The 15285-nt window shown below is 38.1% G+C and overlaps 1 protein-coding gene across 1 annotated transcript; it reads right to left on the reverse strand.

The window, feature by feature from the left end:
- Nucleotides 1-358: 358 nt before the first annotated feature.
- On the reverse strand, nucleotides 359-15128 carry rangap1a (RAN GTPase activating protein 1a). The gene is made up of 16 exons (XM_079814334.1): nucleotides 15040-15128; nucleotides 13516-13638; nucleotides 13284-13411; nucleotides 11729-11788; nucleotides 11324-11503; nucleotides 9745-9879; nucleotides 9417-9575; nucleotides 5707-5820; nucleotides 5512-5611; nucleotides 3588-3672; nucleotides 3054-3183; nucleotides 2852-2968; nucleotides 2666-2771; nucleotides 2499-2587; nucleotides 679-800; nucleotides 359-583 (listed from the first exon to the last, which is right to left on the reverse strand). Exons 2-16 carry the CDS (start codon nucleotides 13625-13627, stop codon nucleotides 502-504), a joined length of 1719 nt encoding a protein of 572 aa, XP_079670460.1. The 5' UTR covers nucleotides 13628-13638; nucleotides 15040-15128; the 3' UTR covers nucleotides 359-501.
- Nucleotides 15129-15285: the final 157 nt, after the last annotated feature.

A 15285-nucleotide genomic window follows, 5' to 3' on the forward strand; every position in this document is an offset into this window, starting at 1 on the left:
CAATCTTAAAAGACATGAAAATAATATTTTCTATATTTATCATTAGTACACAATATTTAAATTGTAAAACTGGGAATATCAGTGCTTTTTAAATCGAATGTTATGAATTTCTGGGAAACGTTTCCAGGCCAGTTACAAAATTTACAGCATACATTTTTACAACATCATTTTAACTTTTTTCAGTTTTGTCTTTATTCATTATAGTATTTAAAAAAGACAATATTGGGGGTAAAAGTCAAATGTAAATATATATATAGTTATTATTATTATTAAATATATATACATTTTCTTTTTAGCACAATGTTGTTTTTCACTGCAGATTTTGTCTGTTATTTGAATTTCAGTGACTGTACATTTCTACTGAACATTTCTTTATTATTACTGAAGCAAACACAGGAAGACGACAGGTGATGTTTCAAGACATGTTAGTTTATTATTGACAATCACGTGGAACTCGTTTAAGCAAATGTGTGTGTTTTGAAGCGGTGTGTGTGTGTGTGTTCAGCTCTCTGGTGTGAGGTTCTGCAGGGTGAATTTCAGGCGGTCTCGAGCGCTGCTGCAAACCTCCAGCGATTTATTCTGCCTGCACATGGAAGAGTAATCAAACACACAAAGAGAAGATTCAGTCATCACATATTAAGAACAAACACATGCATAAACATTTGATTGTTGAGTTACCTGGCCATGAAAGCATTGAGGACAGTGATGTTTTCCCGGGGGAAATAACTCTGTTTTATGGCATGTTCCAAACACTGGAGGTGACCTGGGACCACCTTCACCGGCTTTAGCTTGTCCTCGCTCTACAGAGAAAGAGAGAGAATCAAATAAAGCTGTCCACCATCAGCTCAAACGGCTCTAGTCATGGTGAGCTATCAAACATTTCTAATAGGACAGGGGTTTGCAATCTGGGGTCTACATGAACATTTAGGGATTTATATTAGGGATCGACCGATATGGATTTTTTTTCATCAGCCTTAGCCGATGACCGATACAGGCTGCCGATTTTCTTGAGCCGATACTGCTTTTGCTCCCTCAATTTACATCATAAAAATGACACAATGATCATGATGATAACAATTTAAAATGTACAATTTAAAAAAGGAACATTTATTGAACTAAAAAAAACAATATTTAACAAATAGTAAAAACAGGTGAGGTAGAACAAGAAAAAAAAGAGTTCAGTGGTGAAAATAAATATTTAAGCATAAATAAAATAATTACACTATTGCACAAAGTAATTTAACATAATAAAGTGCACACTGACTGTACTATACTTCATTTTAAAACTATTTACAACCTAGTCATTTAATGGTTACACTCTAAAAAATGCTGGGTTAAAAATAACCCAAGTTGGGTTGAATATGGACTAACCCAGCAATTGGGTTGTTTTGACCCAGCGGTTAGGTTAAATGTTTGCTTAAAACAACCCAATCGCTGGGTTAAAACAACCCAATTGACCTATCGGTAAGCCCCTCCCATCGAACGCCTCAGATGATTTGTTTGAGTGAAAAACTATGTAATAAACTTCATAAAGTTTGGCCATCATTCGGACGGGATATACAGCTACATTAGTACGGTACGATAGTACGGCTACATTCTGTGTCCAAAAACATCTTGGGACAAGGTTTGCACACTGACAGCTGTTATTGTAAGATATAGCAACAGTAGCTAAGGGGGGCGGGGCTTACCGATAGGTCAATTGCTGGGTTAGTCCATTTTCAACCCAACTTGGGTTAATTTTAACCCAGCATTTTTTAGAGTGTAGGTGCACTTAACTTAATCTCTTGTAGAGCAACACCAGCGGTAATTCAGGAAAAAATCTCCCAATGCTCCACGTGAAACTTCAGTCTTTCCACCTTTTACCATCGTGTCAATTCTCAATTGATTTTGATTAATATGCGCGAGGGAGGGAGAGCAAGACAGTGTGAAGACGGTGAGAGCTGCCCTGTGGACGCCTGTCTGTAAATAATGCAGGGGAAAAAATATCGGCGAACGCAGCAGCCTTGTATCGGCCGATGCACGTAAAAATTGCAAATATCGGTCCGATATATCGGCCGGCCGATACACGTAAAATTTGCAAATATCGGCCCGATATATCGGCCGGCCGATGCACGTAAAAATATCAGCCCGATATATCGGCCAGCCGATGCACGTAAAAATTGCAAATATCGGCTCGATATATCGGCCGGCCGATGCACGTAAAAATTGCAAATATCGACCCGATATATCGGCCGATATATCGGTCTAACACTAATTTATATTGAGTTTGCAATGGGATCATCATATTTGAGAGTCCTTGGTGTCAAAAAGAGAACATGGTTCGGTACAATTGTAAAAGCCCAAACTAGTATAGAAATGCACAAATCGACAAAGTCGACATACAGTAAAATGGTGACATAATTTCAAAGAGAAAGGCTATTCATCAAGAAAAAACGATACATATGTGCGCAAACTAGCTCAGTTTCAGCTTCCAGTCTCAATGCGCTGAATGATTTTACCTTCAGCAGTCCAAGCATCACCAGTAACGACGAGACAAAACTCAAACCCTGGAAAGACGGAGTGAAGAAGGCTTTACTCAGCACCGCATCTGAAACACACAGACACATGGGAATCAGTCAAACGTCACTCTCAGATCCAGATGTGACGGATGTGCACGTCATCTCACCGATACTCTCCAGCACGGCTGATTTCACCTCAGCGTCGTCTTCCTTATACACGGAGGAGATTTTCAGAAACGCTTCTGCGGTCTTACTCACGTCCAACACGTCCACCTGCGAAACACACGCAAACGCTCAGCACGAGGCCTGTGGTGAAGTGCCAGATCTGTAGCGTGTTCAGTGTAATGTGTGACCTGCTGCTGGATGAGGGAGCTTCTCCTTTCTCCGAGTCGCAGCAGTTTATCTGGAGACGGAAAACTCAGGAAAGACGAGACGTCTGGAGTACGAGGTGCTGAAGGCGGCGTTGAGAACTACACAAACACCCACAGATACACAGTTATTTCTCTTCTCGTGCTTTCATCGTGTTTATGTTGAATTCTACAGCTTTAGGCAAACCTGATTTAATTCACTCTTTTCTTCCTCTCCTTCACCCTCCTCCTCCTCTTCTTCTTCTTCCTCCTCCTCCACGTCTTCATCGTCATCATCGTCCTCATCCTCATCTTCCTCAGGTTCTCCCTCGTCATCACTGTGTGTGTGCAAGTGGGGTGGAAGAAAGAACTTACGAAGAGACTTTACAGTTCATTGCCTTCCATCACAGTGCGATGATCACAGTCTCCTTCCTGTTTCTCAACACTATCACAGTGCTCTCACATGCTGAGCTCAGACTGACTTTATTTCTGTCAGACGTCTACAGAAGCTCTTATTGAGAATCAACAGAGGTTTAGATGTTGATGTTTTATTGGTTGGTTACCATTATGGAGATCAGTGTTCGGTTTAGTTGGGCTCTTGACCCTTCTACTTTTTAATGGTTAGATCACTGAGATCAGATTGTTGACTGGGAATCAGGAAAGGGTATTTTTTCACATAAAGATAAAGGGAATATGGGAATGTGTTTTGTAAGATTGACATTGTTTAGTGTGTGTTTGGTACCTCAGAGAGCCCAGTTTGTCTCCCATGTTCATGCTGTCCATCACCTCTTTCAGATTGTCACATCCATCCTCCCCCAGACTGTTCCCTAAACACAAACACATTTATTATGTGGATGTTAGGGGTGTGATGAGATCTCGTCCACGACAATCTTGTGTCTCGCCTTGTCTCGTGAGATAAGTGTCTCGTCAAACCCTTAAGTGGATGTGTGTATGAGTATTAGTGCAGTGTGCATTTTTTTAATGACAAAAACATTTGTCAAGTCAAGTCAACTTTATTTATATAGCGCTTTTAACAATACAGATTGTTTCAAAGCAACTTTACAGTGTTAAACAGGAAAATAATGCAGCATAATTGTATTCAGCCGTTTAGCCATTCTGGAGAAAAAATGTCATCAGTTAATTTCAATGATCATACAGTGACAGTGTGGGCTTAAGATCAGTAATTAGAGCAGTAATTTAGTTTATATGGTTAATTTAGTTTAATAATTAGATTTATTTCGATATTTGGTTGAAAAATTTAGTGTATTTGTCACTCATGTTGTCATCTAACCAGTGTCATCAATGATTTTGACCCGAAATACATTTTTGAAATGAGATGCTATTATAGTTTTTGTAATATTTTCAATGCTTTTTTTTTTTTTTTTTTTCCATTTTTATTTTAAGGTTCTAGTGATTTTGTTGTGCTTTTGTAACTATTGTTTATGCTGTTTTAAATATAATTAAAAAATATATATATATACATATATATATATATATATATATATAATGTCAATATAGTTTCGTAATTTTTATTTCACTTTTAGTTGTAGTAATTTATTGTATTTCTATATTTTCCATTTTCATTTGTACTTTTTTGTAATTTTGTTGTTTCTGTCATTTTTGTCACTTATTTCATATTTTCTATATGTATATGGTTTTTAGTAATTTCACTTTTAGTATTAGTTATTTTAGTACAACTTATTGAAAGTGTGAAAGGTTTCTTTGGCAACTAGATGAAATAAAATAAGTTTAGATTTTTATTTTTCAGTTGATGTTTATTTCAATTAACTAGAATAGTTTTAGTTAAATATTAACTGTGCATCTGACGGTTGCTTTATCACTGCAAATCACCGTTAGTGTGTTTCAGCACATTTCGGAGTGTATTATAATGCACAAATACACAATTGTGACAGAAAACACTGTTAATCTTGATTAAATCTTAAATGACAAAAAGTGGTTTATAACCTGTTCACCATTGGTTTGAGAGCATTCGTCCCTTGGGTCATTTTGACCCGAAATTAATTTTTGTGGTCCAAGACTGTAGGAATTTTGTCACTTGAACCACAAAACAATCTTTGACTGGTTTATGTGGTTGAAATTTTAAAAAGTGACAAATTAGACCCTCGCAGATCAAAATGACTCGCATAGAAATTAATTGAATACTTCATTATACATAGAAAACCCTAAAAATGCTCAATTTAAAACTAAACTTTACTAAAAATGTATTTTATAATGTCTACATGTGCATCTGAATGCATACTGAATTAACTGTCTTTAGGACCCATCGGCACAGCTCATTTGATCAATATAGAGCTATAGGGCCATCAAGAGTCATTAAATATCATGTTATATTATTATTTTTCCACAGGAGGTCGACAGAGACACACAATGTGAGATAATCTGAGCTGAATTAACAGGGTTATGCATGAATGTTGAGTTTGTTGAAGTTGAAACAATGTGAATAATGTGCTTAAATTATGATATAAGCTTGCTGGAACAAAAACTAAAAGTATAATGTTACAGAATGCGAGGGACGGATGAAGGTTAAACCAGTGCATCTTTAATGATCTTGATCATAATCATGAGACTCTTCAGATATTTGCAGATAAATCCCGATGATGCTGTGATGTTTTTATGTTTAAGAAGTGTGTTGTGTGTGTTTGTACCATTCAGGTCGAGTTTTTCCAGCTGATCTTTGTGCTGGACGGATCGGGCCACTTCCAGAGCAGCTTCCTCTGTGATTTCCCCGAAAGACAGATTCAGCTCCTGTTGAGAATGAGACAAGCATCTTTACTGATTTGAGTCCTTTAGCCAAAGCTACATAACATATAATCACAATTAGTCCGAATGATCGGTCATACCTTGAGTATGGGCAGTCCTTCTCTCAGAGTCTCTGCTATGGCACTGGCTCCTTCAGACCGCACGAGACAGTCGCCGAAATTAATCACTTGAACATTGCGCAGGTGTTTCAGTGCCTAACAACACACACAGAGAAACACCTTTAAAAACCATTGCTTTTTATTTTGATGGTTATTTTTCTTGTTTCAGACTAGTGGGAAGAAAACATCCAAAGTACACTTGTAGTGTTTTGTAGATTTAGGGTCTGTACATTTCAATTACAATACTGTGGGTGGACAGTTCAATCCGCACTGCAGTTAACACGCGCACTATCGCGTACAATGCCGGTCTCCAAACGGGGGATATGAGGGAGTACAAAGCTTCATGTTACGCCCTCCGGCGCGCCGTTAAAGCCGCAAAACTCCGCTATAAAGACCGAGTGGAATCTCATTTCCAACTCAACGACTCCCGGCGGATGTGGCAGGGACTGAGGACCATCTGTGCTTTTGGAACTAAATCCTCTGCAGAGGTGAGAGCTGATCCGTTGCTGGTGAACGAGTTAAACTCTTTCTACGCTCGCTTTGATGGTAATCGCGGCAGCGCGACTCCGGCGAGTGACGCGTCAGAGAGAGTCCCTCAGAGCAGCAACAGTCACGTGATCTCTGTCTCGGAGGAGGAGGTTCGGAGGGCACTCAAACGTGTGGATGTCAGGAAAGCTGCTGGGCCGGATGGTATTTCAGGTCGTGTTCTGCGGTCCTGTGCTGATCAGCTCGCAGGGCTCTTTACATCCATATTTAACGAGTCCCTTGCTACATCTGTTGTCCCCACCTCCTTCAAACGATCCTCCATCATCCCTGTACCTAAGATCAGTAAACCCTCTTGCCTAAATGACTATCGTCCAGTGGCTCTCACATCTTTAGTCATGAAGGTCTTTGAGAGACTCATTAAAAACAACATTTGCTCCTCCATTCCTGACACTTTGGACCCTCTTCAGTTTGCCTATCGTCCCAATAGATCGACTGAAGATGCCATTTCTCACGTCCTTCACTCCTGCCTCACTCACATCGACAGCAAAAGTGGGAACTATGTCAGGCTGCTATTTATTGACTATAGCTCAGCCTTTAACACCATAGTTCCCATTAAGCTAACACACAAACTCCTGGATCTAGGCCTGAATTCTTCTCTCTGCCTCTGGATTGAAGATTTCCTCACTGGCAGACCCCAGGCGGTGAGAGTAGGCCAGTTCACCTCCACCTCCATCACCCTGAGTGTTGGAGCTCCACAGGGCTGTGTGCTGAGTCCCCTGCTCTACTCTCTCTACACCCATGACTGTTTGTCCACACACAGCTCCACCTCGATCATCAAGTTTGCTGATGATACTGTTGTCCTGGGTCTCATCTCCAACAACAATGAGACGGCATACTTGGACGAAGTGGAGCAACTGACATCATGGTGCCAGGACAACTGTCTCTCTCTGAATGTTAACAAGACCAAAGAACTGATTGTGGACTTCAGGAAGAGACAGCATCGGTCATACTCCCCTCTCATGATCAGCGGGACACCGGTAGAGAGAGTGAGCAGCTTCAAATACCTGGGAGTGAACATCTCCGAGGATCTGACCTGGACTACACACATCCAGACACAGGTGAAAAAAGCCAGGCAAAGACTGTACCACCTGCGCCAGCTGAGGAAATTCAGGGTTTCACCAGCCATCCTGAAAACTTTCTATCGAGGGGCGATAGAAAGTGTCCTGACTCAGTGCATCACAGCGTGGTACGGGAACAGCACCAGTCACGACTGCAAAGCCCTGCAAAGAGTGGTGCGCTTATCCGAGCGCATCTCAGGCTCAGCTCTCCCGTCTCTGCAGGACATCTACACCAAACGCTGCAGAGGTAGAGCTACTAAAATCATCAGAGACATTAATCACCCTGCAAACTCTCACTTCACCCTGCTGCCATCTGGTAAGCGCTTCCGTAGCCTGATGGCAAAGACTGAAAGACTCAGGAGGAGTTTCTTCCCCCAGGCCATCAGACTCCTGAACTCAGTCACGTGACTTCACTTCACCCCCGCACACACATAAACATCCAGTTTATACATTATCATCCACATACTGCCATTGCACTGCACTTTACTTTCCTATTGTTACTGCGTAACAACCTGTAATAAACCTTGCACATTATACTTCTTTATATATACATATATATATATTTATGTTAACCACTTATTTCTAAGTCTACAGTTTATCTCACTTATCATATCCACTTATTTTTTTTATATTTTTATATTTTAATTTTTATATTTTATTTTTATCTTATTTCCTATTTTTATCTTTTACTTGATTTATTTATAATTCTACTTATGTTAATACTTTTTATTCTAATTTTATTCTATCTCTATTTTAATTTCTTGTAACTGTTATTTGCACTGTCCATGGAGCGGACCTGTTTACATTTCACTGCCAGTTGTATATTGTGTATATAACTGTGTATGTGACAAATAAAACTCTTGAATCTTGAATCTTGAAATACATTTCTTTAAATACTTTTTTCTCCACTTAAGCATCACTTACACACACATGCTTCTCAAACCATTCCTGAAGCATTTGTGCTTTGTGGCGGCGCATTATCTGCTGAAAGAGCCACAGCCACCAGGGAATACCGTTTCCATGAAAGGCTGGACATGGGCTCAGCAATGCTTAGGTAGGTGGTGCGTGTCAAAGTAACATACACATGGATGGAGAACAGAACATTGCACAAAGCATCGCTGCCTCCGGCGCCACGCCTTCTTATAAAAAAAAAAAAACCTGCCTACCTTACCAGAGCATGAAAGCAAAGCGGAGCTTCACTCATGAACTGCTCACCGGTAAAATGACGTGCGCTCAAATCCCTCTCCGACATGACATTTCTCAGTACTGTAGCCTACTATACTTGTAGCCATTAAATCACATAATTAGTTTCAGTTTAAATATGATAATGTTATTTTTAAATTCATTTACGTTGAAAAGTGAACAGGACACATAAGATGCATAAGTTCTTATAAGTTCAATAACACTTCAATAAGTTGCGTTTTGTTGAAAGCCTTTCTTTAAAGTGAATTTCATTTTGTATAAATTGTATCTTAATTTTAATCTATGTTTAATCAACCAAATTGCCCGAATTTAATAAATAATAAGCAAATAGTAAAGTATATTATTGATCTGTTCTGTATGCTGCGGTTTGCACAGTGAAATAAACCCCTGGAAAAAAGTGTCTTTTTAACGGGTCACAGACACTCTTCAATTTTATATTTATTTAATGCCAATTCAATATTATAATCTAATCAGTTAACGGTTAATAATCGGATAATGAGCGGCGGTTGTCGATCTGGAAAATTAACCGTTTTGAGCATCCCTAGTTCCTTCCTTGGAGCACTTTTGATAGAGACTGACCACTGCAGACCGGGAACACCCCACGAGAGCTGCAGTTTTGGAGATGCTCTGACCCAGTCGTCTAGCCGTCACAATCTGGCCCTTGTCAAACTCGCTCAAATCCTTACGCTTGCCCATTTTTCCTACTTCTAACACATCAACTCTGAGGACAAAATGTTCACTTGCTGCCTAATATATCACACCCATTAACAGGTGATGAAGAGATCATCAGTGTTATTCACTTCACCTGTCAGTGGTCATAATGTTTTATATATATATATATATATATTAGATTTTTCATCTAAAGCACAGTGTTTTCCAGTGTACCTCTGCCATAGCGATCGCTCCTCTCTTGGTGAAGGTGTTGTCGTTGAGGTTGAGCACTCGCAGCTGTGGGTTGTGCTGCATAGCTGTGGCTAAAGCCGTGACTCCTGGGTAATTGATGCCATTCTGGGGCATGTGCACTTCCTCCAGACTGCCAATCAACTGAGAAGATAAAGCATTCGCCAATGAGCCAATCAGATGAGGAAAACTAAACAACGTTCGCAATGGACCCAACAACATCGGCTGACCTACAGGTAGATTTTAAAATAAACGGAAATCAAGAAAATGGTTAATATTGTAGTTGAGATTTAGTTCTCGTGTCATTCAGCACCTGAAAGGCCTGCGCCAGCGCCGTGGCTCCATCGTTCTCCAGTCTGTTCCGGCCGGCGATGAACACCTTCAGCTGTAAGGGGACGCCGAGCGCACTCGACTCCCTATGACACGCCGTCAGAGCCGCCGCCAGGATCTACAGAAGACGGTCACACCACATCACCATTGGCATAAAGATTGACAATATAACAGAGCGCTACAGTTCAGTTCACATGTTTTTTTTTAGCATTTTCCGAATAATTTGGTTGTTTCCTTATGTTAAAATGACTATTTAAAAAATTTGTACCATCGATCAACAACCTCATAGCTCACAGTACGTCTGTCTTAAACAGTTTAAGTTATCGTTAAAAATCAATTCCCCAGACAGCAGCCCAGACCTGGGGGCGTATTACAGAAACTTTCTATCTTAGGTCTTAACTTAAGATATGATTAAGTTAATTTAGGATTTTTCACAATTTCGTACGTATAACAGAAGCAAATCTCAACTTGATTTAGGATTCTTATCCTATCTTACAAAATCTCATCTTATCTGTAGTTAGGAAATCTTAACCCGCTCCATCGAGTTCGGTAATGCTTTGAATTCCAGTGCGCCAGAAATTGAAACGCCGTTGAAAAGTTAAAGCCTGTTTTATAAATCGCCTGTTGCAAAAAAGAAAAGTAGAAGGTGTTAGTCACTTGAAGAATGAACTGGCATAAAGTTGGTTTGACGTTATTAGACGTTCGATATGCGCAAATTTAAGGACCGTCCCTAAAGTTACATCCGATATTGTTATACACATTTCTAACTTTAATAGCATTTGAACAGAATGACTTCCAGTATCAAAACCAACTGTAAAGTGTTCATCTAGGTGTTTGATGCACACATTTTACATATTCCGTTCAAATGCTATTGAAGTTAGAAATGTGTAGGTACCAATGTCGAATGTAACTTTAGAGTCGGTCCTGAACGGCCGGTAATGCTCCGTGACGGCTCGTTGGTAATGTTGGTCGTAATTCGTCAACAATCTGCAAAATCCTGTGTCGTGGGAGTCTGTGATTATTTACAAGCATTTTATCATCAAAGCACATCCTCTGGGTCCTCCAAAAGTATCTCCACCATCAAACGTCGCTGCTCTTCATCTTATATAATCAAAAAATGTAACACTCTCTGGAAAAGGCTTTTGTACTGTGATTTTTACCGTTGGATTTCAACTTTTGAAGTTAGGACACCAGTGGGGTTGTCCTAAAGTTAGGACAGCTTTTAGGATTTTTCGTCGAGTTAGGATGCTTCTGTAATACCCGTTCCCTATCCATAGTTAAGATACGATTAAGCACTTAAGAAATGTCATTCTGTAATAGCCTTTGTTTCTAAATGCAGTCCTAACTGAAATTGCCATGGTTACCAAACAGATAAGATAGGATTCTAAAGTTAAGATATTTCTGTAATACACCCCCTGGCCCACATGTGGTACGTGTGGAATCCACATCTCCCAGATGTGGACCGGATCTGGGTCCCCTATGGAGAAAATTAACAGAGTTATTCCTTCTGGAACCCGGCTGTTGTGTTCCATGAAGATTACATCATCGTAAACCCCGCCCACCTTTCCTCCTCCGATGCCCATCCCACAATTGTTCAGGCGCAGTTCCTGCAGCGAGTGGCAAGCGGCGCTCTTGAGCAGCTTCTCGATGCCTTTCACACCATCAGGTCCAAAGGCGTTATCGCTTAGATCCAGAACCTTAAGGCGAGCTCCAGCTGTGATTAACGCGTCGCCCAGAGAAACCTGGAGAAACACAGCTTAGTCGTTAAACGCTCTGTTATAGACACAACCAGTGTTGGGAGAAACGCAATATTGTAATGCATTACTTTTGAACTTTCCCCAACACTAGTCACAACTACTTACTAGGAGCACCTTGGGTGTAATATAGAGTTCGCAAAGGGTTTCACCAATCATAGATGATTGTGGTATCATAAAGAAAACTTTAATTGGTAAATCGTCAAATCTTACCAGCGCTGGAGGAATTTCAGCTCGCAGGCGGCCGGTAAACATGTCGCTCCAGTGGCAGCACTAACATAAAAAACAATAGAGACAGAGGACATAGATTCCTTTTGTTTCCTAATAAGAGCGTGAAGTAAATAAACATTACAAAAATGTCCATAAATTCATATAATATTAATAATATTATCATCTAAATGTGGTTTCTTACTCTTGGAAGCCAATAATTAAACACACAAAACACACTACTGATTTCCATAATTCAAAACAATATAAATATTTCTATTTTTTATCCACATCTCATGTTTTTTCATCATTTTGTCACAGTTGTGGCTCTGTAACATTGTGACTGTCACAAATCGTATTTGTTAGTGCAGCAAGTGAACCTGTTATTTCAGTTTTTATATAACATAATAAAACTATAGTTTTATTAATGTTTTGAATTAGTTTTTATTTTATGTTTTTAGTTTAATGTTTTAGTAATTTTGTTATGTGCTTTGTCATTTTATTATTTATATATATTTCTATTTTGGTATTTTTATTTCAGTTTATGTTTTGTTTTAGATTATCAATCAAACTAAATTAGTTTATTTCCAGTCAAAAACTTTAAGCGCTTCAACTTCAACTTAAATTTCCGCCACATAAGAAAAAAATACCATTCATACAAAGCCATAATTATGAGATAAAAGGATGAAATGATGATTTCAAAATAAATTATGATATACTAAGACATACCTTTTAAAATTATAAGTTCAACATTTTATTTCAATGACTTTTACAGTCATAATTTAAACTTTTTATCTCATAATGATGACTTTTAAAATCAAAATTTTAAGTCATCATTTCTTATGTGGCAGAAATGGGCTAGAAATTATGACATACTTTTTAAGTCCTAATTTCATTGTTTTATTTACAGTTAAAAACTTTCAGTGCTTCAACTTATTCATTTAAAAAAATGATTTCTATGGAACCCAATTTCAGCCACATAAGAAAAAAAAAGATGCAGAAAAAGTCAAAATGATGGCATAATTATGAGATGAAGAGTCGAAATTATACTTTCATAAGTAGAAATAATGACATACTAAAACTCTTTAAGACAATCTTATTTCAATGACTTTTAAAGTAAAAATTTCGACTTTTAACATTATAATTTCCAATAACTACAGTATCTAATAATGACTTTTACAGTCATAATTTGGACTTTTTATCTCATAATTATAATAATTATGACTTTTAAAATTATATTTTTTTCTTTTGTGGCAGAAATGGGTTCAAAATTATGACTCAAAAAGTTGAAATTATGACATACTAAGTATAATTATGAGATAAAGTCAAAGTTATGACACTTTTGAAGTCCTAATTTCAACTTTTCAAATCATAATTTTGACTTTTTATGCATGATATCTGCATGTTTTTGGTGGAAATGGGCTTCCATATTTTTCAGTTTATTGTAAAGGCAACATTTCTAAATTTTCACTTAGCTTATAAACCTGCAACCCACTTTCAGGTTGTGGTCCACCAGTTAAGAATGACTGTTAGAGTTGAGTAAATGAAGAGATTTCAGCACCTGCAGGTTGCTCTTCTTCTCCAAGGCTTTGGCGATGGTCTGCGCCGCCTCCACGCCGATGGTGTTTCCCTCCAGCCTGAGCGCACGCAGACCGTCAAACTCCTCCACCTCCTTCACTATCTCTGCCACTGCACACAAAACCCCACAATACGTCTGCTATTCTTTCATAAAGATGCCAGAAACAGATGAGATATTGATAGATAATCATCGGCTGATGTGTGTTTGAGCTCACCAGACTGAGCGTTGTCCAGTTTAAGGCCCTGTCCTTTATAGCTGAGCTCCCCCTCGTTGACTTGCGTTTTCGCCAACGAGTCGGCGAGATTTGCCACATCATCTGATGCCATCCTGACACCAACTGAAGTCCATAGAGAAGAAAGAGTTCATGTGAATCATGAAGATATAGTATAAAATTAAACACACATTAGAATCAAACCCACTTCGTTTTTATTATTAAGCCAAGACACAATAGGTAAAAACATGACATTTGAGATTTTGGGCTATGAATTATTTGGGCATTTCATAACATGTTGTTTTCAGACCAGTGAATGGAAAACATCCACTAAACACTTTTAAGTGTCTATCTATGTACATCTGTAGATTTCAATTTCAATACATATCTTTAAAAACTGTTTTTCCTCCACTTAAGGAGCACTTACACACACCAAAATGTACCGTTTTAGTTTTATTCCTGTCTACATTCTGAAGGTTTAGTGTTTAGTGTCTGATATATTACACTTGATCTATTTGTGCTGTAGATTTCAACTGCAACAAATGCAGTGAGTTTTTTTTTTTCCATTTTAGCATCACTTACACACAAAAACGTACAGTTTTATTCCTGTGTATATTCTGAAGGTTTTTACTGAGGGGTTTGTTCATAGATCATTCAACTAATTTTTTATAACATTTCATTCCTAAAAACATGTTTAAAATGTGTTTTCTTCTGGCTGTTGACAGTATTTTCTGATTTATAAAGTGATAATAAGAGATATTCAAAATCCCCTCACTAAAAACCTTTAGCTCTAATGTGTCAACAAAATCAAACAATAATTTTGAACCTGGCTTTATCCAATGTTCAGATTGATCTTCTGGAAATGTGTGCAATTAGTGCATATTTTACGGTTTATTCCTAAAAACATGTTTAAAATGTGTTTTCTTCTGACTGTTGACAGTATTTTCTGATTTATAACTTGATAAAAAGAGATATTCAAAATCCCCTCGCTAAAAACCTTTAGCTCTAATGTGTCAACAAAATCAAACAAGAATTTTGAACCTGGCTTTATCCAATCTTCAGATTGATCTTCTGGAAATGTGTGCAAATTAGTGCATATTTAACTAGACAATGCCTCATTTGCACATTTAAACATAACATTTTATCAAACTTGCAATGCAAAAAATGATTGCAATTATTTAAATAATCAATCAACTGTAGAAATATGCTGAAATCTATAAGTTCATCTTTTACCTTATTTATATGTAGTGTGTTTATAATTATTTGTATTGATAATATTAAAGTGCATAGATGAATTCCTTCCAAATAAACCTATTTCACATGTTAAACTGTAAATATAAATAAGTGTGTAGCCGTTGTTATTCACCCCTAAATTGCACATGTTGTAATGTATCTGTACTAGCATGTACATTCATATTCATACACATGATCAACACACAAGACACGTTTTAAGTGACTCAGCCTATTACTAACTATACACTCGTTTCCGGAACAAGCACACTGTATAAATATTATGTGTGTACTTACAAGTTGGTGTTTGAAATGATTTATCTCTGTAGATGTAGCTATTTCTTTTACTCGCAATTCCTTCCTCCCGCTCGCGCTGATGACGCAAAAAGTGTAGGCGCGCAGTGGTTCATGGGATTTGTGGTTCTTTTCCATAATTCTAAAGCCTTTTGGCTTTTTGTCATTTGTTTGAGCTTTGCTGCCTGTTTTGAGTAAACTTACAATGTCGTTATGACTTTATTTTTTAATAACCGTATTAGTTTTGTT

The sequence above is a fragment of the Gobio gobio genome (assembly GCF_949357685.1).
Source record: "Gobio gobio genome assembly, chromosome: 1".
Lineage (NCBI taxonomy): Eukaryota > Metazoa > Chordata > Actinopteri > Cypriniformes > Gobionidae > Gobio > Gobio gobio.